General features: G+C 40.1%; 1 protein-coding gene across 3 annotated transcripts in view; it reads left to right on the top strand.

The window, feature by feature from the left end:
* The first annotated feature begins 215 nt into the window (after nt 1-215).
* Nucleotides 216-25,472, top strand: part of vps13a (vacuolar protein sorting 13 homolog A) — a 47,452-nt gene continuing 22,195 nt past the window's right edge. For 2 of the 3 annotated variants that reach the window (XM_061038904.1, XM_061038903.1), the window contains exons 1-41: nt 219-354; nt 2,475-2,518; nt 2,598-2,640; nt 2,723-2,818; nt 3,199-3,300; nt 5,039-5,148; nt 5,284-5,343; nt 5,464-5,523; nt 6,550-6,630; nt 6,986-7,043; nt 7,789-7,916; nt 8,038-8,144; nt 8,293-8,464; nt 9,136-9,198; nt 10,889-11,021; nt 12,434-12,531; nt 12,669-12,811; nt 13,663-13,864; nt 13,952-14,066; nt 14,848-14,984; nt 15,158-15,290; nt 15,839-15,956; nt 16,097-16,229; nt 16,493-16,601; nt 17,233-17,408; nt 17,503-17,659; nt 17,818-17,897; nt 18,018-18,077; nt 18,720-18,918; nt 19,030-19,146; nt 19,380-19,483; nt 20,699-20,866; nt 21,792-22,099; nt 22,196-22,343; nt 22,441-22,612; nt 22,713-22,837; nt 22,933-23,102; nt 23,289-23,545; nt 24,253-24,443; nt 24,952-25,095; nt 25,250-25,459. In XM_061038904.1, coding sequence (XP_060894887.1) covers nt 255-354; nt 2,475-2,518; nt 2,598-2,640; nt 2,723-2,818; nt 3,199-3,300; nt 5,039-5,148; nt 5,284-5,343; nt 5,464-5,523; nt 6,550-6,630; nt 6,986-7,043; nt 7,789-7,916; nt 8,038-8,144; nt 8,293-8,464; nt 9,136-9,198; nt 10,889-11,021; nt 12,434-12,531; nt 12,669-12,811; nt 13,663-13,864; nt 13,952-14,066; nt 14,848-14,984; nt 15,158-15,290; nt 15,839-15,956; nt 16,097-16,229; nt 16,493-16,601; nt 17,233-17,408; nt 17,503-17,659; nt 17,818-17,897; nt 18,018-18,077; nt 18,720-18,918; nt 19,030-19,146; nt 19,380-19,483; nt 20,699-20,866; nt 21,792-22,099; nt 22,196-22,343; nt 22,441-22,612; nt 22,713-22,837; nt 22,933-23,102; nt 23,289-23,545; nt 24,253-24,443; nt 24,952-25,095; nt 25,250-25,459 — 5,331 coding nt within the window. In that variant the 5' untranslated portion in view covers nt 219-254. Of the gene's footprint in view, nt 355-2,474; nt 2,519-2,597; nt 2,641-2,722; nt 2,819-3,198; nt 3,301-5,038; nt 5,149-5,283; nt 5,344-5,463; nt 5,524-6,549; nt 6,631-6,985; nt 7,044-7,788; nt 7,917-8,037; nt 8,145-8,292; nt 8,465-9,135; nt 9,199-10,888; nt 11,022-12,433; nt 12,532-12,668; nt 12,812-13,662; nt 13,865-13,951; nt 14,067-14,847; nt 14,985-15,157; nt 15,291-15,838; nt 15,957-16,096; nt 16,230-16,492; nt 16,602-17,232; nt 17,409-17,502; nt 17,660-17,817; nt 17,898-18,017; nt 18,078-18,719; nt 18,919-19,029; nt 19,147-19,379; nt 19,484-20,698; nt 20,867-21,791; nt 22,100-22,195; nt 22,344-22,440; nt 22,613-22,712; nt 22,838-22,932; nt 23,103-23,288; nt 23,546-24,252; nt 24,444-24,951; nt 25,096-25,249; nt 25,460-25,472 lie in introns of all 3 variants that reach the window. The other variant, XM_061038905.1, reaches the window with a different exon arrangement.

Below are 25,472 nucleotides of genomic sequence, written 5' to 3'. Positions count from 1 at the left end.
TAAGCTTTAAGTTGTATTTAAATTGACACTTTATATTTTAGGTTTAAAATGTTTCGTCTACTTACACTGTTGTCAATTTACTGCTCTGTGTGCCCCCACCCGGGGACAAATAAAGTTTTTTGAATTGAATTGAGTTGCGCTGATTTTAATTGGCGGTACGTCATGACGTCACAGCACCGCCCGCCGTAAACGTTGAGGCGAGCGAGTCCTGAAGGATGTAAACATGGTGACAGGTAGATGAGAGTCGCGTCAAAATGGTCTTCGAAAGCTTGGTGGTTGACGTCCTCAACCGCTTTTTAGGGGACTACGTTGTCAACCTCGACAGCTCGCAGCTGAAACTCGGCATCTGGGGAGGTAACTGAACTTGTTGACTGTCGTTTAGTGGGACTCGCTCGTCTCAAAATGCCAGCTAGCCGATGCTAATAGACGTTAGCCACCAGCCGTGTGTGTGTCAGGCTCCCTCAGCTGTTTGCGTCTGTTAAATTATTCAACAATGTCAAATGTGAGCACGTTTGTGCAGCCGGGTGTTAGTTTACATAAAGCATTATTCATGTATGACTATTTATTCTCTTTATAGTTAACAAACCCCCTTTTTCTTCTTACTGTGAGGCTCATGGGAGTTCGTGGTCACACCTTGTCATAAACTCATTTTATGACTCACCAGTTTGTGTCATTATGAAACCTTTCTACAAGCTTATGAGGAAAGTCTGAAGGGAACAGCTTTGTACACTGTTTGGATAGATGATAGGATTAGAGGAGATGTTTTAGGGTCACAGCTTGATGTGTGCCAACTTGTTACAACTCCAAACCTGTCAGGACAATAACACCTTTAACTCCACTGAGTGTTTAATTACATGTTATTAAGATAAGTGTCGCACCATAAAACCTTATTGTATTATTATTTTATTGTATTTATTTATTAGCACACATATAAGAATACATCAAAATAGGATTAACAAAAACATAAAAGGTGTGTGAGGAAGGGACCTCACCTCTTAAGAGACAAATAAATCAACTAAACAAATCCAATTACACAATTAAATATAAACACCTGTACAGTAACCTATACACGTATTCATACACACACACTTAGACACGTATACAATAGAAAGACTGAGAATGTTAATCAATCAATCAAACTTTATTTATACAGCACCTTTCAGACAAATTAAATTGCAGTTCAAAGTGCTTTACAAGAGTGCAGAAAAGTTACTGACAAAAAGTAGTTTATAAAATCATTGAGAGACTAATGCACACCAATAAGAATTAAAAAGAAAATATATGTATAAAAATAAAATACGATAAAATACGACACATAAAAGCAACAAGATATTAAAATAAATATATAAGAGCAAAATATTTAAAATTGTAGTAGGATAAAAAGATAATACAGTAATGTTAAGATTTGAATTTATATAAAAGCCAGACTGAATAAATGAGTTTTAAGACTGCGTTTAAAAATCTCGATATTAACCCTCTATCAGCTAAATGAAACAGACATTAATCTATTAATGTTGGAGCCGTGGATTGATATAATTGTCTTTGTGGTATTTATTTAGCCTGTTATATATTGGTGTTTTGGGTTATTGATTATTATATCATTTATTAGGATTGTGTTGAGTGGGGGGGATGTCGGGTCACATGGTTACGGGCGGAGATGTGTTGATTTAACTCACCTGTTCACCTTTTTGTTCTCAGTGGAGGAGAGGGGGCGAGCTGGGTTGCCGTATTATTTGTTGACCGCTATTGTTTCTGGTTCACTGTGATTATGAGTTAATGCACGTTATTATAAGTTAAGTTGATTATCTTTTTTACGTTAATAAAAAAGTCAAACTTATTTTTACGTATCACAGTATTCTTTTGAAAGCGCGTCGGACAAATATATTAGACCCAACCTCAGCCTCTCAGCGGCTTCATCTTCAAAAGCCGCTATAATTAAAAATGGAGTGAAATGAGTGAGTTGATGGAAAAAAAAAGAAAAAAGAAAATAAATATATTTTATGTATGCATAAGTTTGACCTCATGGATTAAATGTGAAGACAGTTTCCTTTTAAAAATCTCTGTAGATGAAGAGCCGTTAACAACGTGTCTTTTGGAGTTCCATATTTGTACCCCACGATATCTGAAAACTGACCGTGTTTGGTTTTCTAAAAAGGAAAGATGAAGATGATCAATCTGTCTGGTAGAATATGAATGAATCTGGGAATTCCGTTTAAAAAAAAATGCTGAAATGATGATGGTAAAGAAAAAGGTACGAACATACATTTATATATGAACACACATATCTGATGTATATTGATATCATAAACTGAAAGAATGTTTAGTTTTTTGAAGGGGGGGGGGGGGGGTGCAGATGTTTCTGTTGCTTTGGAGAAAGTTGCCAATCTTACAAAAACGTTTCTGCAACATATAAAGTTTAAGATGGTGAGAGGGGTATAGTAACATTCAGTAAACAACCTTTGCTTCCCTCTCAGGTGATGCTGTTCTTAGAAATCTTGAAATTAAGGAGAATGCCTTGGTAAGTTGCATGAATAAATATTGTCTCACTGCGGGACACATTTTTTTGTTACATTGAATGAACTCCTTTTTCATTGCAGAGTCAACTTGACATTCCTTTTAAAGTCAGAGCCGGTCATATAGGTGAGTTTTTTTCCCCCTCTCATCTGTCACCTTTACCATGGGACAAGTGAAGGTTTTCTTAACTCAGTGTTTTTGTTAACAGGACGGCTGGAGCTTAAGATTCCTTGGAAGAACCTTTACACCCAGTCAGTGGAGGCGACACTGGACGGTGTCTTTCTGCTTATAGTACCCACAGCAAGTAAGACCAACATCTTTAGACGGTTAAATACATTCAAGATGAGTCATGTGCTGCTGATTTTTCTTTTTTTAACTAACTTATTGCATTTCAATGTCGGTTTATTAATCCCATTTTACATCTAGCATCTTTTTAAAGACATGTATTGTAATGAAAATATAAGTGTTAAGATATTTTAGATGTGTCGAGTTCAGTCTATTGAATAACCCTCATGATTTGCAGACACAACATGGTGTAGCACACACTCAGACAGAGGAGGTCGCTCAAATATTCATGACCCTAAAGTGTCAAGACAAACAGGAAACTCAAGCATACCTGTCTGTGTCTTTTATTGTTCTCAAAGATGTGCATGTAAGTAAACATTGTTTGTGTATTTCTTCCAGGTATAAAGTATGATGCAGAAAAAGAGGAAAAGCAGCTACAGGAGGCTCGTCAGAGGGAACTACAGCGAATAGAGGAGACGAAGCTGAAGGCTGCTGAGCAAGGTTAGACCTCCTGATTGTAACGTGCTTATGTGTTTGTGTGTAAACGTGTTAGCAAATGTTACCTGTGTGCGACTGGACAAAGTCAGACATTTGACTTACCTTTAACTTTTAGTACTGAGCAGAAACAAGCACTGTTACTGTCGGGTTGGTAACAAGAACAGTAGTAGCAAAAATGACAACACATGCATGAAATGTGTGAAAAAGAAAAAAGCAAAAGCAGAGATTTGACGCCGTGTGGTCATGGTTTGTGTAGTTGTGAGTTCCTGTGGTGGAGCAGAAGTTTTTCACACTTTACTGTGGTCTTTCACTGCTGATGTGTGTGCTTGTTGCCAGCATGCTTATTGTGCTGTTACTCTGAACTGGATGTGTCACTATACTTTGTCAGATTGGCTCTTTTTCATGCTAGAATTTGAGAATTAAATAATCCAGTATGTGCCGTGCCGAATGCTGTGTTAGGTGCTAGAATACAGCTAAAAAAAAAATTGTCAAATCATTTAAATTTTCAGAGAACATATTCAAATTAGTCTTTTCAAGTAGTGCTGAAGGGGATTTTAACAACAGTCCCTGAAGGGCGCTCAGTCTGTAGAGACTTAGGTTGGGAACCAGAGGGTCACCGGTTCAAGTACTGATGTAGAGCAAAATATGGAAGTTGGTCTTTTAGCTGGAGAGGTGCCAGGTCACTTCCCGAGTACTGCTGAGGTGCCCTTGAGAAAGGCGCTGAACTCCCAACAGCTCTGGTGTTAGCAGCCCCACTCTGACATCTCTCCACTAATGCATGGCCACAGGTCCTGTTTATGCAGGTGTGTAATTCGGGCCTATGTGTGTGAGAAGCATGTCTCTAAAATAACACAAGGGGTTAATAAAGTATGTGAATAAAAAACTTAAAAAGTAAGCACATTGTCTGTTTCAGTCACAAAAAATGAAAGAGATTTGTTGACATAAATTTTTATATGTAATTTAGTTTCATTTTCATTAAACCATTTTCAACCATTGACAGTTATGAACTGTTGATTCAGAGTGAAAACAAGTGATGCATGTTTATCTAAGGACATTTAAATTCAATAACAGTCAACATAAATACTGTACATGCTGGTAAAAAAAACATTTATCTAAAAACTAAACGAGGATTCAGTTTCACATTCAGATGATGTTATGTATTAAAAGCAAGCAAGAGGGGCGCCAGTGGACTCGCGCTTAGTTTGCACGCCCCCTGTACATGGGCTGTCGTCCTCAAAGCGGATGGCCTGTGGCTCCTTTCCCGCATGTAATTCCCCACTTCTCTGTTCCAGATTACCGTCTCTATCCTTGGTTCTGTCTTTCAAATAAAGACATAAAAGCCCAAAATAAGGGTGCTGTTGGCGCGCGTCCCATGTATGGAGGCCTTGGTCCTCCAAGCGGGCAGCCCAGGTTCGAATCCCACCTGTGGCTCCTTTCCCGCATGTCTTGCCCTACTCTCTCTCACCCTGACTTCCAACTCTATCCACTGTCCTGTCTCTCAATTTAAGGCACAAAAAGCCCAAAAATAAATCTTAAAAAAAGTTTAAAAAGCCCAAAATAAATCATGGACGGAAAAAAATAAATAAAAGAGTTTAATACATTAAAACAAGTCAACAGCAGCAAGTCAACCACTAACTGTGAAAGTACAGTATATGTCTAAAGTGAACTTCAGGAAACAAGCTATTCTCAAGGAGAGCTGCCTGCAGGACTTGTATTCATGGTATTCGTTTGTGTTTGACAGAAAACCCCGGCCTGGAGAAACAGGACACCTTTGTAGAGAAGCTCGTCACTCAGGTCATCAAAAACCTGCAGGTCAAAATCTGTAACATCCACGTACGCTATGAAGACGATGTGAGTACTCAAGCTGGGTTACTTACTATCATGAAATGTGTTCAGAGTAAATCAAACTCAAATCAAATGTAAAGTAAGCTTTTAAACCAGCCTCCCGTGACCTTAGATCTTATTACTGTCATGTGCTTTCCACAGGTCACTAATCCAAACTGTCCTTTGTCCTTTGGAGTGTCCCTTAAAAACCTCAGCCTTCAGGTAATGCATCGTGAAGTCCCTTTGGTCTACTAAATCCTGAATTACATTCAGTCTCAAGGTGTTTGCGGTCTTATCTGAAACAAAAACATTAAATGTATCACTGCTTGTTTGCTCGCGTAGACAGCGGATAAGAACTGGAATCCCAGTCTGCTGGATGAAAATTCCCGGCTTTTCTTTAAGGTAAGAAATTTCACCAATTTATGACCTTTAACAAATTATATTTAGAAGAAATTTCAAACGTGTCCTGTGTGTGGTATTGCATGTTTTACATTTGAGTACTTTGTCCCCTGGTGTAATGTGCAAGTTTGTCTCACTTTTTTTTGAAGGTAAGGTAAGGTGAACAAGTACAAAACAAAAATGTGCACATAGACATAACAATTAAAGCAACGGCAAATAAACAAAAACAGAAATAAACAAAACAAAATCAAAATATGCAAAACATTAGCAAAGACAAATACAATTAAAGTAGATATAATAAAAGTCAAGTAGTAAGTTGAAGTAGTGTATAAGAAAAGTGTGAATGTGTGTGTGGCAGTGTGATGCATTAAAGTGAGTGGCTGAGTGGGAAGTAGCAAGAGAAATAAACAGAAACAAAATTGAAGATAATTGAGAGAAAAAGAAAAAAAAGATATATATGTGTCAACATTAATGGAAAGAGGAACATTTTACATATATTTATATATATAAAAATAATAAAATAAAATGTTTGGTGTTAATGTGGCCATCATAAAAAGAGGGAGGAAAAGAAGAAGAAAACAGGGAATAAATAAATAATAATAATCATAATAATAAGAATGTGTATATATATATAGAGAGAGATACATGCACATAAATCTGGTTTGTCTCACTTTTAAAAAACTTACTTGGGAGCGCAAATAGCCAAGTGTTTATGTCACGTGCCCCAAGTACAGAGGCTATAATCCTTGTTAGAATCCGCCCTCGGCTCTTTGCTGCATGACATCCCCTCTCTCTCTCCTCCCAACATTTCCTGTCTCTCTTCAGCTGTCATGTCCAATAAAGGCAAAAGGCCCAAAAAATACACCTAATTCAAAAACAACTTGTTTTTTTGAGCTAATTTGATACCCAGTGTTTTGCCCAAATCCAAACTTCATACATGTTTTTCTCACTGTCAGTTCAGCTCTGCTTTGTTTGTATCTCTGTCAGAACACCACACACTTAATTGCTCTGTGTTTTCCTTCTTCTCAGTTGGTTCAGCTCGACGACTTGTTTGCCTACTGGAATGTCAACTCGACTCTCTTCTCTAATCACAGTGCGGACGAGGCTTTGGTGAGTCACTCTCATGTTACCGTGCTAAACTTTGTTCCCACGAGACTGGATTTGCCTATGCCTTACTCTACCTTTTTTTAGACGTTGAAAACACAACACCATTATTGTGAGCACATCTTGGACCAGTTTCAAATTTAGAGTCACTGTATTGATCAATCCCTGTGGGCCGTTTGCTGTTATTTCCTTTTAAATATTGCTTTCAAGATCCCTGCAGAACTTTATAGCCATTAATTTCAACCACAAAGCCGTGCTGGTGTAATGTTTGTAAATGTGGTTTTATAATAGTCTGATGGATTAAATATATTCTTTATTAATAGGAACTAATCGCTGTAACTCTCCCTTTATTATTCCACAGCGATGTCTTCAGAGCAGCATGGAAACCAACAGCTCTCTCTCTGTCGGCCATGACTTCAGTGAGTGTCTCCGTGTCATATTTTAATACTCTTATGTAATATGTTGTACGATAATAAGCATTTTGCTCTTTCAGAGTGTGAATTAGGACTTGGTGTGAAATGTTTTGCTCTGACAATGTAGTGCATGAAAAAAACACAGCTGAAATCTTGAACACAAACACATCAGATCAGATGTTCAACACATACAACAGATTTTGTTTTGATTTTCAGTTTGAGGCAAAAGCTCAGACGACTCACGTTTGCATGTTTTAAACATTTTTTGCAGCAGCTGAACAAAGTTTGAGTTTGAGTTTGGCGCCTCCTCACTCCTCCATAGATTTATTTTAAACGCAGTAATTTAGGAGTGGTGATGAAATAACTTAAACCCCAGTCGGAGCCTGCAGGTGAATGCTGGGGGGGTGGAGGGATTTAAGTGCAGCAATGGTGCAAGAGGGTAAGGTATTGACGGAACAGTGGGAGAGACCGCAAATCTTGCAGCTCAAATAGACCACTCAATTGGGAGGATGTGATGATTGGAGATTGTGAGAATGACGTGCGTCAGTGTAAAATCTGTGCAGCTCAAGTTTTCTGCCTGAACTATCTCACAGGTGTTGCCTCATTTAGTATTTTATATTCAACAAAAATACTCGTCAATTTTTACCCATGAAAACAAAGCCATGTTCAGCCATCAATGCGTATTAAAAAATAAAAATGCAATGATTAAAAATTTGCTTAAAATAATCTCTTCCTTGTTGCGGGTCCACAGTTTTCCGTCCAATCTCAGCCGACGCTAAACTGCGGATGAATCCCCGCTCAGATGTGGACTTCTCCTCTCCTAAAGTGGACCTCATGGTCAATCTGAGTGAGGTGGCCATTGAACTGAACAGAGTCCAGGTTGGTGTTCTGTTTGTGTGTAAAACTGTGTCTTTGAAACTCTTCTTCTGGGAGAGGGGGATAGAAGATTAGATTCAGTCCTCTGTGTCTCTGAGTAATTGCTGGCTTCCTCTCTTTCCAGTACATTAGCATCTTGGAGCTGCTGGGCTCAGTGGACATGATGTCACGCAACCTGCCGTACAGGAAGTACAGACCCGCGGTCCAAGTTCACACCAATGCCCATATATGGTCAGAAAACACACTTATTGGTCTTTGAATGCCATGTGATGATATTCCTTGTGACTTCTTACCCTCCTTTTTGTTTGTTGGTTTTACATATTGAAGGTTAAAATGCTGACATGTGCATGTGTCTCCTGTTTATCGTTCCACCATGCAGGTGGAAGTACATAATCACAGGCACCCTGGAAGTGGACGTGAAGCCTCGTCTCCACATGTGGTCATGGGAGCAGATTCGCTGCCACCGGCAGATGGTGAAACGCTACAAAGAGCTCTACAAGACCAAAATCACCAGCAAGAAACCCAGCGAGGAGCTGCTCAAGGCGCTAGAGGTGAGACAGGCCTGAACGAAACAAGACAACTTGTTAAACCACTTTTATCTGCACTTCTGCATTTGTCCTTCAAGTTCTAAAAATATAATTTTTTAGGATAATGTCCCTTTATACAACATCTTTTACTCGAATACAGTATGATGCTTTTATGATGCCATTATTGTAAGACATTTTGTGGGTATTTTGTACCTTTTGTAGCTAAATGTGACACAGCTAAATGTATTCCTTGCACATACATCCAGACAGTTCATACTTATGCAAGTTCAGGTCTGCAGTTTCTGCTTGATTGCGTTCTGTCAAAAACCTAATCGACTACAGCAATGTGATTCATGCCCTATAAAATATTTGTAATATAATACTCCAGTAGTTATTTGCAAAGACATTACTTTTTCAATATCCTTGCAGTGAGAAGAATTTACCGCCTGCTCTAGCCATAATCACCAACCTACTTATCCGCTATCCAAGGATTGATTGAAGTGCATTTGAGATTGATAATGTATCTCAGAGAAACACGACCCTTAAATCAAAAGGTCTTTTCCTCTGTCGGTCTTCCGCTCTCTGAGCATCATCTTTCCCTGACGTGAATCATAATGGACATTTGGTAAGTAATGCAGCCTTGCTTGAAGAAGCTGCTGAAAGCTCTAATCAATTTTTCTCGTGATTATTCACAGGGGCCTGAGAAGACCTTGGATATTTTTAACATCACGTTAGCCAGACAGCAGGCTGAGGTGGAGGTAAGCTCACTGTCTAACATACTGTGTCGCCTTTTCTTTCTGTGCTTACACTCCTAAATGTAACTCAGGTTCAGGTTACTTTATTTGTAATTTCATTGCAGGGAGAGTCACTTAATAAAACACAGATAATACATAAAACACACAAAGTGCACGCGGTACAAGATGCATAAAGTGCGCAGGTTCCAATCGTACAATTCATAAAACAAGTTGATCTGTAAAAGCTACAGAGCTGAGAACACCAGAAATAAACAATAAATGAATAATGGACCACTAAGAAGCATGACAACAGCTTCCCAGCCCTTCATGAAATTACAGCGACCACATCAAGCAGCAAATAGGAAAAACATGATAGATACACACACACTACGACTTGTTCCGCTCTATAACGGCTTCTGGGACAAAGCTCTTCCTGTAGCACTTCGTTCTGCTCTTTGGAAACTGAAAGTCTTCATCCAGAAGGAAGGAGCTGGAACTGACAGTACAGAGGAGGGGGCTCATGCCTGTTAGAAATGTTCCTCGCTGTACTGTAGCTAATGCATACATTTAGTTTAATTCTTATATTTCCAATTGTTTACCCTTTAAAGCATGAAAAAAAAACAGATTAATACTAGTTTTTTTTTTTTAAAGGAAATAACAAACAAAGATAATAGAAAGTAGAATTGAAGCACAGCTCTGTTTCTGCCTGCTTGACTTACCACATAGAGAGTTAGCAGAACATAACAGACAGTTGTAGCAGTTAGCAGCGGCTGCATCAAGTGGTTGTGGTTTTGGCTGAGGTGTTACAAAATAGCTCCATGTGGTGTCTTACTTCACTGGAGTTCCTTTTACTTCACAAAAAAACACGTTCGTAATCAGCAATTTGCCATAGATTGTTTTTTTCTCAACATAATATTTCTCTCGCTAGTTGATATCGGGGGACGAGCAAAGCATTCTTTTGGGCTAGATTCCTTGAAGTGGAGAATATATGCCTCTTAAAGGCACAGTATGTAATTTCTGCCACCAGGGGGCTCTCAATCAAAACAATAACAAAAACATGACGTCGTGGTGGGTGTTCTCTCTGCTGCCCCCCCACCACGTTCAGTGAAAACGAACTCCACGTTGACCGTAGTAAAGACGAACGGACCTGAAAAAGACATCATGTTTACAGACGATGTTTCCAAGTATAATTTACATGACGTTTTTTATCACATCAGCACAAACAGCAACAGTGCGACAGCTTTCAGTAGCAGCTCCCGCCTCCTTATGTAGCAGTCTTTGACTGTAATGGCGGCTCATCATGGAAGCTACCACAACAAGACACGTCCCGTTGGAACTATAACATTAAGTATTTCTCTAGTTTTGACATGTGTTGGAAATATTTGAGGTAGTGTAAGTACTCAACAAAAAAATATATAACACATAGGTTTAGTCAATTTTTAATTAATTAAGATATTTGAATGTAAAAATTCTACATATTACATCTTTAAGTTTTCTGTTCCTGAAAGGACACAAACATTTTGTAGCCACCTAAATACTCAGATTGACAGAATCATCGAAGGAAACTGCCGACAGATTCAGTCATTTTCATTTGATTTAGTTTCATTGTTTTAATAAGTGTCAGCATCAAGATAAATTATTTCTCATTTGTTGAAGTAGTAAAAACGTTGGATCTCTTCACTGTTTGTTTTTTTCTCCGTCTTTTCTTACACAGGCGAGTAAAGCAGGCTTGTGTATCTACCGTCCGGGGTTAAAGATGGAGGAGGAGCAGTCCCAGGGTTGGGTAAGCTGGATGTGGAATTGGGGAGCAGAGCCAGAAGAGGAAAGAAAAGAAGTCAAGACTGGAGGTAGGATGTAAAACATTTTTAAACTGCAACACCACATAAAGGATAAAACACACGTGTAGCAAACACTACAAACTGCACGCTCAAGCTAATATGCTGGTCCCCAAATCTCAAATATGCACGGACAATGTTAAAACAGAGTTTACTGCACTCTGCTGTAGACTGCTCACTTGTGGTGCTATGACAGTAAAGCTAAAATTAAAAGTTACAGATGCATTCAGAATATTCCTCAAATTAACAAGATGGACGAGTGCAGGTGTTAGGTGATGTAAATATTCAACGGTGAAATCGTTAAACAGACTGTGGGTCATGTTAACAGTCTTCCTTATTTTTTTCTGGAAGGTACAGCCTACAAATTCCTTTCCATTTGGATACACGTCTAATAGGCCATTGTAAATGTAAATGAATTAGAATCAGATTTATTGGCCAGGTATGCTTACACACACAAGGAATTTAACTTCGGTGAACTGTGCTCTCTTATGTACAAGCATAACATTAAATATCAACAATAAACACAATAAACAAAGACTAATATGTACAAGACTAAATAAGAAACAGAGCGATGGGTGAGTAGTGCAAAAGATGCTGAAGTAACATGATAATAATGTCCGACATTTACACTTCTTCAACCTCAGAGAATCACATTTTCTTACACTTGGCTCCAATCCAAATATAGCTCCTCTGCTATGAGATGTCTATTACAGCTACACAGACCTACAGTAAAAAAAGAATCACCATAACACCCATGGTTGATAAAATTAAAAGATATATCCACAAAATTACCAAGATGAATAATTCATGAAAATTCATACTAACAGCAAGTGAAATGTTTGATACTGAATATTGTGGCAGCTTAAGATAGAAAAATGCAGCACAGAGATACTAAGTGGGTTTGTACCTGTGACTCGTTCATGTTGTAAAAATATTAAAAAGTCCAGATATCTTTGTAGATTTAATAAACCAAAATAGGGAAAAAGTATTTCTAAACCAAAGATGATGATGATGATGATGATTATATAACAATGATGATGACGGTCAACAGAAAATATTTCAAAAGCACTCACCCTCTTTGTCTAGCTCCCGCCACCCCCCAAATGCAACCGAGGTAAAACACACATTATGGCTCCTACACTGAAAATGTCTCCACATTTCATTTTATGTATACATTTAGGAAATGTCATCATAATGTCTAAGTGACACAAGGTATTCCTCGTGTTCCTGGAAACACTGGTGCAAATGTCTCTGTGAACTGTAGTGATGGTATCCCTTTGTTGATGTCTTGGTTTTAAATTTCTTGTGCTTTTTTAATAATGATATGGACAGATGGATTTGGTTATATTGCTCCTGTATGTTTGTCCTTGTTACACCTCTTTTTTAAATTCTGTGTTTCCTGTTGTTCTGTCTCGATGTGTTAGGTTTTGATGAGCTGTTAACCTCCGCTGAGAAAGCCAAACTCTACACTGCCATCGGATACAGCGACGCCGCCGCTGCTAATCCCAACCTGCCAAAAAATGTGAGTCACCTCCCCCAGACACCCGCCTGTCCCCTAAAAATACACAAACGCTTGTTCTTCATCCCGCTTAGACAATCATACAGAGATCAAAATGCAAATCTCATGTGCGATACTTTGATTCTGTTTTTTTTTTTTAGTTTGAAGACATGAAGGTGAACTTCCACATGGAGAGGCTGACCGTGTCCATCAAAGACAAGCAAGACAAGAACGAGATCATCAAGCTGACTGTGGAAGAGCTCCTGTCCACACTCACACAGAGACCCGGAGCACAAGCTATCAAGTATGTCTAAACTTCTTTTATGTTATGAGAAGTTTATGTTAAAAAGGGGGGATTCTGCGGGGCTTTTATTACCTGTATTGAGAGGAAATGGCAGTAGGTAGAGTCGAGAAAAACGGGATAAGACATGCAGAAAATAAACGAGGGTGAGAGTCAAACCTGGGGCCGTCGATCAGAGAGCCTAAACCTCTGTACCCTGAACATTCGATTCAACCACTGAGCTAAACCCGGGCCCCATTTTGACTAACACGTAAAGAGAATCTATCACTTAAATATTTTGTAATTTGAAAATTCTTGCAAAAAAAAAAAAAAACAACCAACGTAAAAAAAAAATCCTTCAGTGGACGTTTGGTTTTATGATAGACAAAATGTTTGGATACTTCAATACTTTTTGATACCACATGGTTTAAAACAATACAGTCTATTATTTCAATATATGATATATGATCAATAGTAACAAAAAGTACTGAAGCTCGAGAAAAAACTACACATCTTTTGTCATAGTTTTAACCAAAGGCTACCAAGAGCAAAGTCTAAATTTCACAAATACTTGGCAACATTTTGGTAAAGCGAATTTGTGCAATTTAGACATTTTGCAGGAATTTGCCTGCAGTTTTTAACAAGAACTTACCCATTATTTGGTGCTTAGGGCTTTTGTTTTTGTTGCTGTTGTATCAAAACTGATATCCATGTCGTGTGATTTTAACTTGTATCATATCTAAGTTTAAAATTCTGGTATCTTGACAACCCTGATGTAGAATAGCAAACTTGAAGTTCTACTTTTATTTTTTCAGTAGGGCAACAACTCAAAATGTTCCTCTAAATATTTGGTTCGTTCTCCTCCTTTTCTTCAGAATCACAGCTCAGCTCAGTTTGTTTGAAGTCACAGGCCTGGCCAGTAACCGACCTGCACCTACACTCCTGTCGTCCCGTAAGGCAGCCACAGGATCGGGCACCCCGCTGCTCTGCATCCTGTTTGAGACCAACCCGCTGGACGAGAGCGCCAACCAGCGGCTCCATGTGGAATCACAGCCTTTAGAAATCATCTATGATGCTGTGAGTGGTGTCTTATCAGGATTGAAGTATGAGCATGAAACATTCAGATGCATATTAAATGTGTTGTCTGTTTGTTTGTCTGTGTAGATAACGGTGAACAGCATGTCGCTATTCTTCATGCCGCCTGACGACCTGCAGCTGGACGAGCTCACCAACGCCACCCTCATGAAACTGGAGCAGTTCAGAGACCGCACAGCCACAGGTCAGTTACACCAACATGTACATGCATGAACAGACCTGTACTGAGTATCAGGAGGGGAGGCGGAGCTTTGTCGCAACTTTTCTGAAGGGCAAATATTTACATTTCTCCGTCGTTGTTTAAATGTGTTTAATTTAGTTTCTCCCCGTGCTCATGCAGAGTCTGTATGTCAGAGGTCGTTTGATTGTTGTTTTCCTGTTTATGTTTTCGAGACTGATTGTTTCCTGGGATTTCTTTCCTACAATTTCGACTCTTGTTTCTCATTTGGATACATTCAACAAGTTCATAGGCTTCTGATATTATTTCATTAAGTCAATTTAAGGCCTAACATTTCAAGGTTTAACGTAATGTTTTATTGAATTATTCCTAGAGTGCTATTAAAATGATTTTTCTTAAAGGCAGGGTTGGTAATTTTCTCCAGATCTCGCTAGGAGGCATCAACAATTTATCAGAAAAAATCACAACGTTTCGTTCCCTCTGAACCTTGATGAGGGATGATGCAGAGCAAGAGTAGTGTGTGTGTGATTTTTTTTCTTTTCAATGTGATAGTCCTATACACCTACTTCATGAGAGAGTTGGATGTGTGAACTCCTCTTTTAAAACAATGTCTGTACTTGCAAAAAATACACCATGATATATTTGTTAAGACAGAGAATTCTTAAGTGTTAAAATGAATGAAGATTTGTTTTTATCATCATTATTTGTGTAATAGATCAAAACGATGAATCTTGTGTTCTGGCTATGGCTGTTACTTTAATTGCATTTTGTCTTTTTGTCTCTTTAGGTTTAATGTACGTGATCGAAACCCAGAAAGTTCTGGACCTGAAGGTGAACCTGATGGCCTCGTATGTCATCATTCCACAGACGGGCTTCTACAACGGCACGCAGAACATCATGCTGCTGGATCTCGGTCATTTCCAGGTCAGGAAGTGCAAACAAGTGACTGTGTTAGTTTCTCTGAAGATACACAAGATGCTCTGAAAAAACTAAAAGTCACGTGAATTAGCCGTTTGATTTCTTTTCCAAAGGCTGAATCGAAGGTTTTAAACAGCGATACCATACATTAAATGTTATTTTAATGTCTTTCTTTTCAGATGTCCAGTCAAAGCAAGAAGCACCTGCCTCAGCTGTCAGTGGGCTCCTGCAACATTGAAGACATCATGTCGAGAGCGTACGACAGCTTTGATATCCAGCTATGCAGCCTGCAGTTTCTTTACAGCAAACCAGGTACACACACACACACACACACACACACGAGAGCATGCACCCAGTCGAGAGAGAGGTCACTTACGAGTTTCAGCTGATTCAAACTACTCTTGGAGAAGTCAGGACGCTCAAACTTCTTTTAATGAAAAACAGTGTAACCGTTCAGAAAGATTTACTGGATCAAGAAAATCCCGTTAAGATGATTGTTCTCATGATTGTTCGCTGTAACTTGGTGTGTACAGCTTCAAGACGATTATTGTTCAAAAAGATATCAGGCATGGGGCGCAGGTGGCCTAGTGAGTAATTAGCACACCTCATGTTCAGAAGGCTGCAGTCTTCAAAGCAGGCGACCCGGGTTGTAATCCGACCTATGGCTCCTTTCCTGCATGTCATCCTCACTCTCCTTATCCATGATTTCAGACTCTATCCACTTTTGAAGGCAGGGAAGGCCTCAAAGTAATGCCCTAAAAAAGGAGAAAGAAAACGAGATGCATCCATCACTCCAACAAAATGATCATTTTTGTGTGTGTGAGGTGTTAAATAAATGTTAAACTTTCTCTCTGTGATAGATGGTGACTGGAAAATGGCCCGTAAGCAGAAGCGTTCACCTCTCCACATCTTAGAGCCGGTGGATCTTAAGGTCGTTTTCAGCAGGGCGATGGTCGTCAAAGACTCCCGCATGGCAAAGTAAGTTTGTCGTTTTTTTTTTCTTCTACGTCGTGAATATTATTATATTTCCCCTTTTGTACGCATCAAAAAAGCTGAGTGGACGTGAATGAAAGGTTATCCATTTGTGTGTATGTGTGTCTTTGTGTTTGAATCTTCAGGTATAAGATGTCTGGAGAGCTCCCCCTGCTGTCTCTTCGTATTTCTGATGTCAAACTTCGGAGTGTTCTGGAGCTGGTAGACAGTATCCCACTGCCCGAGAGCAGACCTGCCAACAGCTCGGCTCCTTACAAGGTAAGACCTGCAGAAGTAAATCAGAGTTAGTTATCAAATCCAATTTATTTGTTCCAAAAGTGCTGCACAGTGAATTAACAGAGCATAAATGCATAAAATGACATGAAATCACAGACAGAGCACATAAACCTGCAGAATATAATGGTGGGGGAAACACTGCTTAACATAGCACAAAAGAGAGCACACAAGTTCTGTGTTTACATGAGTTATAAGTAAACTTCTTGGCTGGTTTGGTTCCTGATTTAATTTCCTTTCCTCCTCAGCCGAGGTCGTTCACCCCTCAGCTCACTCCCAGGAGACCTCTGAACCTGGCTGACCAGCGCTCGTCTCTCATGTTCGAGTCATGCGAGACCATCAGCATCACCTCATTGGGTGAGAGACACTGCACATCCAGTATCCTGCTTTGCTCCCCCAAAATCCCCTTTTTCACACATGCACAAATCTCCTGAAAACTTTAGGACATTTTGATATGAGGTTGGAAATGGCAGAAGTTTTCACCTGACTTCATCCAGACTTTTTCCTACGAGTAAAATTTGAGCAAGAAGCCAGGGTGAGCCAGGGTGAGCGGATGTGTGAACACAGCATGAAAGACTCGGGGACATTTACCCCAAGCGAGGGCATTGGGTGATGACATTTCTGTGATGCAAGTGGTGCAATTCAGTTCAGAACTTTTCTGCTCAACAGGATGTTTGTTGCCACACTAATGACACGTCGCATTTGTACTAAGGCTGTCATCATAGATCATAGTGTATGACTAGTGTATGATATATGTACACAATGTAAAGTGTTTTTTGCAGCTTCCTTCTTTACGCCATCAAAAATCTCCCGCTGTGAGAGACATGTGTAAGAGAGAGCAAGGCTGTTCTGAAATTTTCTAGACATTTTCAGGAGTGCATGTGTGAAACAGTCATCCAAACATATTGCACGGCTGTGTATTTGTGCCTGTAGTTTAACAGAGGAGGGCTCATGGTATGTTTTTTTTTTTCTTTTTGAAAACCCTCAGGCTCAGAAGAAGATTTGTTCTATGACGCTCCCAGCTCTCCCATTGGTGAAAAACCCTTCTTCGCAGATAACCCCATGCCACTGCGCTATGCAGACTTGCACAAAAGAAAAAGTCTGATCAAGGAAGATGTGAAGAAAAACATGACTGACCTCATCTTGACTTTTGAAATCAGTGAGGTAAAGAGAAGTCTGTGACACCCTTTTTTAAATTCTATGTTCATGTCTTGATGGTTCTAACTTCTCTCCTCTGTGTCCTCCTCTGTTTGTCCAGTTTTCTGTTCAGTTGTGTCGTCTGTCTGAGGATCAGGAGGTCACGGTGCTCCACCTGGACATAGAGGGTCTTGGCACTGAACTGAAACTGCGCACCTTTGACATGACATCCAACACCTACCTGCGAGAGATCTGCCTCAAGTGCCCTGAATACATGGGTCAGTAGATGATTTAAGGACGGTGTCGCTCCACTTTTACTTACCAAAATCTTGTTTTAGATTTGTCAAGTACGGACTTCAAATGAGCGTTGGTGAATAGAAAAACAGTTGAATCTATGCGGCAGCTCTTTCATGTAAAGTTTTCTTCCTGTGTGTAGATTCTGAAGAAAAGCAGGTTCAGCTGATCACCACACTGGATAACACAGAGGTGGACCTTCTTACCCTGGAGTATATAAAGGTATGTGTGATGAATCAAAATAGTCTTCTTACACCTCCATTTGTTTTAAGTCATGCCACAATTGTTTTCCAGATGGTGTTTAATGGGTTCTGCATTAAAGATTGTTTCTATTTTTTTTAGGCTGATAAGAACGGACCTGAGTTCAGATCCCAACACAACAACACAGAGCAGCTTATTAAGGTGAGAGAAATTAACTCATGAGCTGTTTTCACATGCAAATGAACATTTCTAGATAATTTCAGGAGGACTGCTCCCGATATTCTCCTGACCTGGCTGTTCACATATGCACCAGAATATTTGCCTCAATATCAATGCTACGTTTAGTTCAACGGAATTAGACTACCAACAAAAGAGCAGAGGACAACATACTGACAAACAGAAAACATAATGCAGCCGTTTAATTACGTGCACGCTGACTCCAGTCACAGTATAGAAACGTCACTCCCCACTCCCATTGGCTCGAGGTGAATTATCCGGAGAATATCCTGCTGCGTTCTCACATCAGCTCACTCAGACTTGCTGCAGAAAAAATACTACGGGTCTGGCAGGAGAAACTCCGGGGGAACAATCCGGTTGTTTGCGTTCACAGATACAGCTCTTCCTGTAAATATCAAGAGATTTCTGCAAGTGTGAAAGCCCTTGTAAGGTATAGGGTATCTGCTTCTATGTATGCTGTATTTAAATAATTTGTAATATTCAAAGTGTTTTCATGAAGATGTCATCATCAACAATTTTAAAAAGCAATAACAACAAGCCAAGGGTAAAAAAAATGTAGACAAAAGCAAAGAAGCACTGATATTATAACCTTACATTCTCCATCAGGTGACCTTCTCCTCCCTGGACGTACATCTCCATACAGAGGCTCTTCTCAACACCATGAACTTCCTCACCAACCTCCTCCCTCCCTCCACAAAGAAAGAGGGAGGCACGGAGGAGCTGCCCACCATCCCCGAGGAGGACGAGAGCGAGGCAGAGAAGGAGGGCGAGAAGAAGGGGGAAGCGGCTATCACCAGGAAAAAGAGTAATTTATCCCGATGTTTCCTCTTAAATGTATTCACATTTTAATCTGTGGATGTTTTAAGTATGTGTCTTTAGTTACTCATCTTTTCTCTCTGCATCTTTTATTCTAAAGGTACAAAAAGTAAAAAGTTTGCTGACGTGGTGAATCTGCATGTCAGAGCGGATCTCCGCTGTCTGAAGGTTTTCATCCGAGGACAGAAAGCCAGGATCTCTGAGATTAGAATCGAAGGTATGAAGATGTTTGTGACATATCCTCATTCATAAAACCAGAAATATATTCCCTCTTTATTATATTTCTGTGCATGTGCTTGTATTGAGTCATAAATAGTTTTGCATGTCAACACCAGTTCCACCCAAACCTGCCTGTTTCCTCTTCCTGTTCTTTGGATAACCTTTCTTTGATGCAGCCTTGACTGAATGTTCTTCTTGTGTATTGACTGTCTCACCTTCTCAACCATCCAGGTCTGGTTTCTGAGGTTCTGATGAGGAAGAAGGAGATGGAGGTTCTGGCCAACCTGAAAAACATTGTGATCCTGGACTGTGACAAAGATGCCTTTTACAAGAAGGTAAAATGTGCAAAAGTCAAACCTCTAAGCTCATCTCAGCAATACACTTATTAAACTTTTTGTTTGGTAATAATCAGTAATCATCCTCCTTAAAGTCTTTCTTTGTGATTTTTCACACTTAAATATAATAGAAGTCAAGTATATCCTCTGAAAATAACTCTGTGAGTCATGACTGTCTACAATGGGTGTAAAACCCGAGTCCCACTGTCTGTGATGTTTTCAGAGTTTTCAGAGTCCTATCTTCAGTTTGTTTACATCGCCAGGACGGCCGGCTGACTCCTCCCCTCGCGTATAAAAGTTGTTTAATTGAGGGACTAGAGAAAAGAAGAATAACATACTGTACTCACTGCTTAACTGTGTTTCTAGATCACGCTCATTTCAGGTAAATTTACATGCAGTGTGAAGATACGAGCATAATAAAGATCGCTAGCATTAGCATGCTAACACAACAATGCAGCGCGAGTTGTTTTGGTTTCATGCTGATGCACAAGGGCGACATCTGCTGGATCAAAAAATCTTATATAAAGCCTTTAAGTCTGTATACATATATATATATATATATATATATATATATTGGGGATGTGATTGTTCAGGATTTATTCTTGACCCACATGACTTTCGTTGTCCATATAGGTGATAGTTGGTATTCAGCTCAGACGTAACCTATTGATTTGCCAAGTTCAGGGGTGAGCCATCTTGCTTTTTTGTGATCATTAACCTGCTATGATCATACTCCAAAGTCACTAAACAAGTACCCATTAGCCGACAGATAACAACTCAGGTTGTGTTAAAGGGGTAAAAGTTTGAGGACATTTTGATGAGTGCCATGTTTTTTGTATGTTTCAGTTACAAAGGCAGTTGTGAGGTCACAGAGGTCACCACTTGGGTTATTACTTCCTAATAAAACACAAGGATATGTAACTTGAAATACAAGATGAGGGCATTTTTTTATTTCCGTACATAATGATCAGAGTATACAAAGTTGGCAGCGGTTCTTTAATGTCTTGTTTGAATGCAGGCCGATCACAGTGAGTTACTATGGTTACAAGGACATGCTGTGTCTGTCACTGAAACTTTGTGTCTACAGTATAAATTAAGATTTTTGGAATAGGTTCCAATTGGCTTTTTTGTTGTTGCACAGAATGAAACTAAAAGCTGTCTGATGGTCCTGATTTCATGTTCTTTTTTTCATCCTGTCTCTCACTCGTTTCGTAGGCCGTGTCGATAGCAGATAAGGAAGTGTTTGCCTTCCGCATGGTAAACTATACAGACGCCACAGAAGGGGACGCCTACCTGGACATGTCTAAAGTCGACACCTTCGTCACGCTGACTGTGGGATGCATCCAGGTCGTCTTCCTCAACAAGTTCGTCTCTTCCATTCTGGTAAGAATCACAATTTCCCTGTTCCTCTTAAAGATGCGAGAGTCAGCCTGTTTTACATTCAGTTCAGCTGTGAGGGATGATGTAGGTAAAGTCATCATTTAGAGGAAGTCATTTAGTAATTCAACCAAAACAACAACCAGCCAAGCTTAACCCCCGCTGATCCAGCCCGAGGCACAGTATTTAATCGTTTTACTTATATTTAGCCTTTTAGTTTTAGTCTTGTATTACTTGTTTATTTTTTATGTTTTGCTTATTGTGCAAATTTAGAATACTTTAACTTTTATTAAGTGTGTGAAGCTCTACTTGATCTCTATTTACAGCTGTCCATCGAGTGGGTTGTATGTTGAACTGAGCTGTATGATTCTTTGACCTCGGCAGATTTGCCCATTGTGGACAATAAAGAAATGTCTCTGTATTATTAATAATAATAATAATAATAATAATAATAACTTTATTTATATAGCACCTTTTAAAAACACAGGTATAGTGCTTGGAACCAGTAGATTTAAAGATTTAAAAAGATGTAAGAAACTAAAAGAGCTAAAAGCAAATCAAAAGATAACAGCAATAAGACGGTAAAAGCAGTAAAAGAAATAGAAACAAGTGATTAAAGGTAAAAAAAAAATATATATATATAATATTAATCAAAATAAAAAGTAAATATAAAACATAAATAGACTAAGATAAGAAATTATCAAGTTAAAACATAAGAGGAGTTAAGATAAGAGCATAAATAAAGAGCATAAATAAAAGGTCAGTAAGAAGTAAAAGAAGATAAAAAGAGTAAAACCAGTAAGAAAAGACTTTAAGAAGACGACATCACATAAAAGTAATGTGTGTGTGTGTTGACCGTCTTTGCCACATTTCCAAACTAATTTAAGTACCTCTCTTATTTTCTAACGTTGTCGTCCTTACTGCCCTCCAGGCGTTCATCAATAACTTCCAGGAGGCTAAAGATGCCCTCACCGAGGTGACGGTCCAGGCCGCAGGAAAGGCCGCGTCGGGTGTCAAGGAGCTGGCGGAGCGGAGCACGCGGATCGCTCTAAATGTCCACTTTAACGCGCCCGTCATCTTCCTGCCCCAGTCCTCCACTTCCTCCAACGTCATCGTAGCCGACCTCGGTTTGCTGTCCGTCAAGAACCAATTTGCCAAGCAGCCTTGTAAAAGCAACACGACGATCCCTCCTGTTGTGGATCGAATGGCTGTGAAGCTGACAGACCTCAAGATGTACAGGTGAGAGACCAGCAGCCCATTTTAGGAACAACCCGGTATAGTCAACCTGCTGCTACCAAAATCATCCTCACTTTGTTTGTTGTTTGCTGCTTTCAGGACCACTTATGTAAATGAAGGTTTTCAAGGAGAGACTCAGCTGTTGAAGCCCGTCAGCCTGGACCTGGAAATCCAGAGAAATTTATCATCCAACTGGTACCACGACATACCTGACATAGAGATCACTGCTCATCTTAAACCAATGAGTGTAAGTGACGCTGTATGGTAGCATGAAAAGGAATTCGACATGAAGTGTTTTTTTTTTGTTTTTTTTATAGATTATGTAATTTTTGTGTTCCCAACAGCTGATCCTGAGCCAGGACGACATGACGGTGGTCCTGAGGACTCTGAGTGAAAACCTGTCGGAGAAGTCGGATGCTGTTCCAGCGCTCCCTCCTGTGCACACCACGGACCACTCCTCTGACTCTGTGTCTAACAAAGAGTCTCAGGGCTCTGGAACCACAGGACCAGCCAGCAGTAAGGAGTATATGGTTATGTTTGATTGTGTTCATGTGTGTATCAACTTTAAACATTAAACAGCTTAAAGCTTATCTTGCATGTGATGATAACTCTGCAGGTAACACGGTAGTGACGGCGGCTGTCGTGGAGACTCAGAAAACCAGCAAGCTGAAGAGCACGCTCAAATTGGACTTCAAGTTTGACTCGATGACGCTGGTCTTGTACAGCCCCAATGGCAATGTGGTAATGCATAAAAACAGTGTGTGTGCAAAAAATAGAAAACAAGACTTACTTTTCACTATAGCATTTCTAACACAGTGTTCAACTTCTTAATTTAGTTACAGGTGTTGGATTCACACGATGAGCAGCTGAAGTTGGCGGAGTTCACTCTGGGCACCATCTCCACCTCCGTCCACATGTTCTCCGACAGCTCCATGAAGGCGTCAGTGCGACTGGCTGCCTGTCTTCTCGATGATAAGAGACCCAGGATCAAGATGGTCACTCCGAGGTACTGAAAGCACACAAAATGTTTATTTATTTAGTCAGTCATCTCCCTCTACAATCTACATTGAAACCGCCATTGTCAGGGCACATTTTTTCCAAACGTCTAACACATTTATACTCCCACCTCGTCCTCTTCTCCACATCCCACCTTGTGTGTTTCCTTAACTCCGTTCATCTCCGTCTTCTCCAGGATGATCGCGATGCGTCCCGGTGCCGAGCAGCACATGATGGTGGAGGTGAACTACCATCAGGGCCGTGATGGCACCACCTTGGACACAGTGGTGCAGGATATTTACCTGTGTGCCAGCATGGAGTTCCTGCTCACTGTGGCAGACATCTTCCTCAAGGCCACCCAGCAGGGTTTTGCTCAAGTGCCGCAGCCCAAGAGCAGCTCAGGAGGAGGAGATAAAAAGAACATTAGCACCTCCATCGCATCTAAAGAGTCAAGTGAGTGAAAAATAACAGTATAACTATCATTAAGTGGCTGCCAATATTAATATATATATGGTAATATTACTCTTTATTATATTGATTTTTGATGCAGAGAGATCTTTAAATAATACATAGCTAGTAAGTAGAGAGGTTATGGAAGACTTTTTTGACTTTTGTGTGTTTTTGTTAGTCTATTGTATGTCATAAAAGCAAACTGTAAAAATGTTAATTAGTGTTCAAGAACAACTCAGAATCAAAGAGGTACAAGGAAAAGGCATATGGCATCTCTCCTTTGTACTTGAAGGAGCCAAATGTAGCTCTAAACACGTAGCGTTTAAAATGGGTACACCCTCCTCTCTAGAGTCGATGCTCACACAGGTCACCATTGATCCTAGTTTGAGCACGTTTCTGCTCGTGGAGCTTATTAGAAACATACAGAGGCTTTTTAGGTCGGGCACAATCACTTCTATCTGAACCACTTCTCTTAACCCGCTTCCATCGCTGCAGCACCTGTTGGTTTGACGTTTGGTTGCAAACCGAGGGGTCGTTTAAAACATGTTTGGGTGGTTGCATTGGTGGTTTATTGTGTTGTTGTTTTTTTAACACTCACACCATCTGCAGGATTGTTATAATAAATGCAGAATAAATACGACATCATTTGCACCTTACTGTCTTCATGGTCTGAACTGATGTTTACCTCTGATACTGTCTTCTGCTTTCAGCTCCAGCAGCAGCTGCAACCGTGGTGTCAAAGACAGAGATGAACGTTGTGGTGAGAAACCCGGAGATTGTGTTTGTGGCTGACCTGACGCGTGCCGACGCCCCGGCCCTGGTGATGACCACAGAGTGCGAACTAGTGATGAAAAGTGATGCAGAGGGATCCCAGATGACCGCTGCTATCAAGGACCTCAAGGTTTGTATATGATTTATGATGTAACACTGGAAACCCTATGTGTTAAAATACGGAAGCCCTCAGAGGACATGCATCCAAACATTACTTTGCTTTTGTTTTCTTGAGATCTTAACTTGTTTTTTCAACATATTTTTTCACATTTTTAACAGGTTATTAATGGTGGTACACTACAATGTTATTTTTAGTTAGCTTTCAGTTTGGTTTACTGTCTCAATAGTTCAGGAGATCGTAGGAGGAGATTCTGGGGACAGAACCCCGGCACCAAATGAGATTTCTTCAGGTTCATGTCAGTCTCAGTCCTTCTCCCATTTGTGGAGAATGATAGCGTACATGTGGCCTTTACATAGAACATTTATTTTCAACATATTTTTAGATTAGTAAGTCTAAATGACTCGTCGCAGGGAAACTGAGTAAATCAAATTTATGGATGCATGTCCGCTTAGGGCTTCCATATTTAAAGAATGAACCCACTTAGTAAAGTCTTTTTTAATTCTGATTTGTATTGTAGGTGGTGGCCTGTCCCTTCTTGAGAGAGAAGCGGAAAAACAATGTGACGACGGTGCTGCTGCCGTGTCAGGTGTTCTTCCAGAGTACACAGACCCCGACCTCCCCTCAGGCCATGGAGGTCTCCATCAATGCTCTCACTCTGAAGGTAACTCTTCCCTAAGGACCCTTCCTCAATCGATTCAACCTGACTTCAGCAGTCTTACGATACAGGAAGTGCTGATCATGAAACCCTTAGCTGTCCCTTCTCGCTTTTTTGCTGTAAATTGGTATGAAACATCTTTACATCCCTCTCTGCCCAGGTGTCTCCAATCATCATCAACACAGTGATCACCATCCAATCAGCACTGACGCCCACAGCGGAGACCCCTGAGGAGCTGGAAAGTCCCGTTCCTGTGGACTTGTGGCAGAAACGGGGCTGGAAGGAGCTCAAACTCTGGTTCCTAGAAGAGGAGGGAGATGAGGACACGGCATCACTGGCCCCACTGATACCACAGGGAGAGTCTTTACAGGTATTCAACGACA

This window comes from Labrus mixtus, chromosome 5 (assembly GCF_963584025.1).
Source record: "Labrus mixtus chromosome 5, fLabMix1.1, whole genome shotgun sequence".
Classification (NCBI taxonomy): Eukaryota; Metazoa; Chordata; class Actinopteri; order Labriformes; family Labridae; genus Labrus; species Labrus mixtus.
Note: the sequence above shows the minus strand (reverse complement) of the source record. Positions and strands in the feature narration are given on the sequence as shown.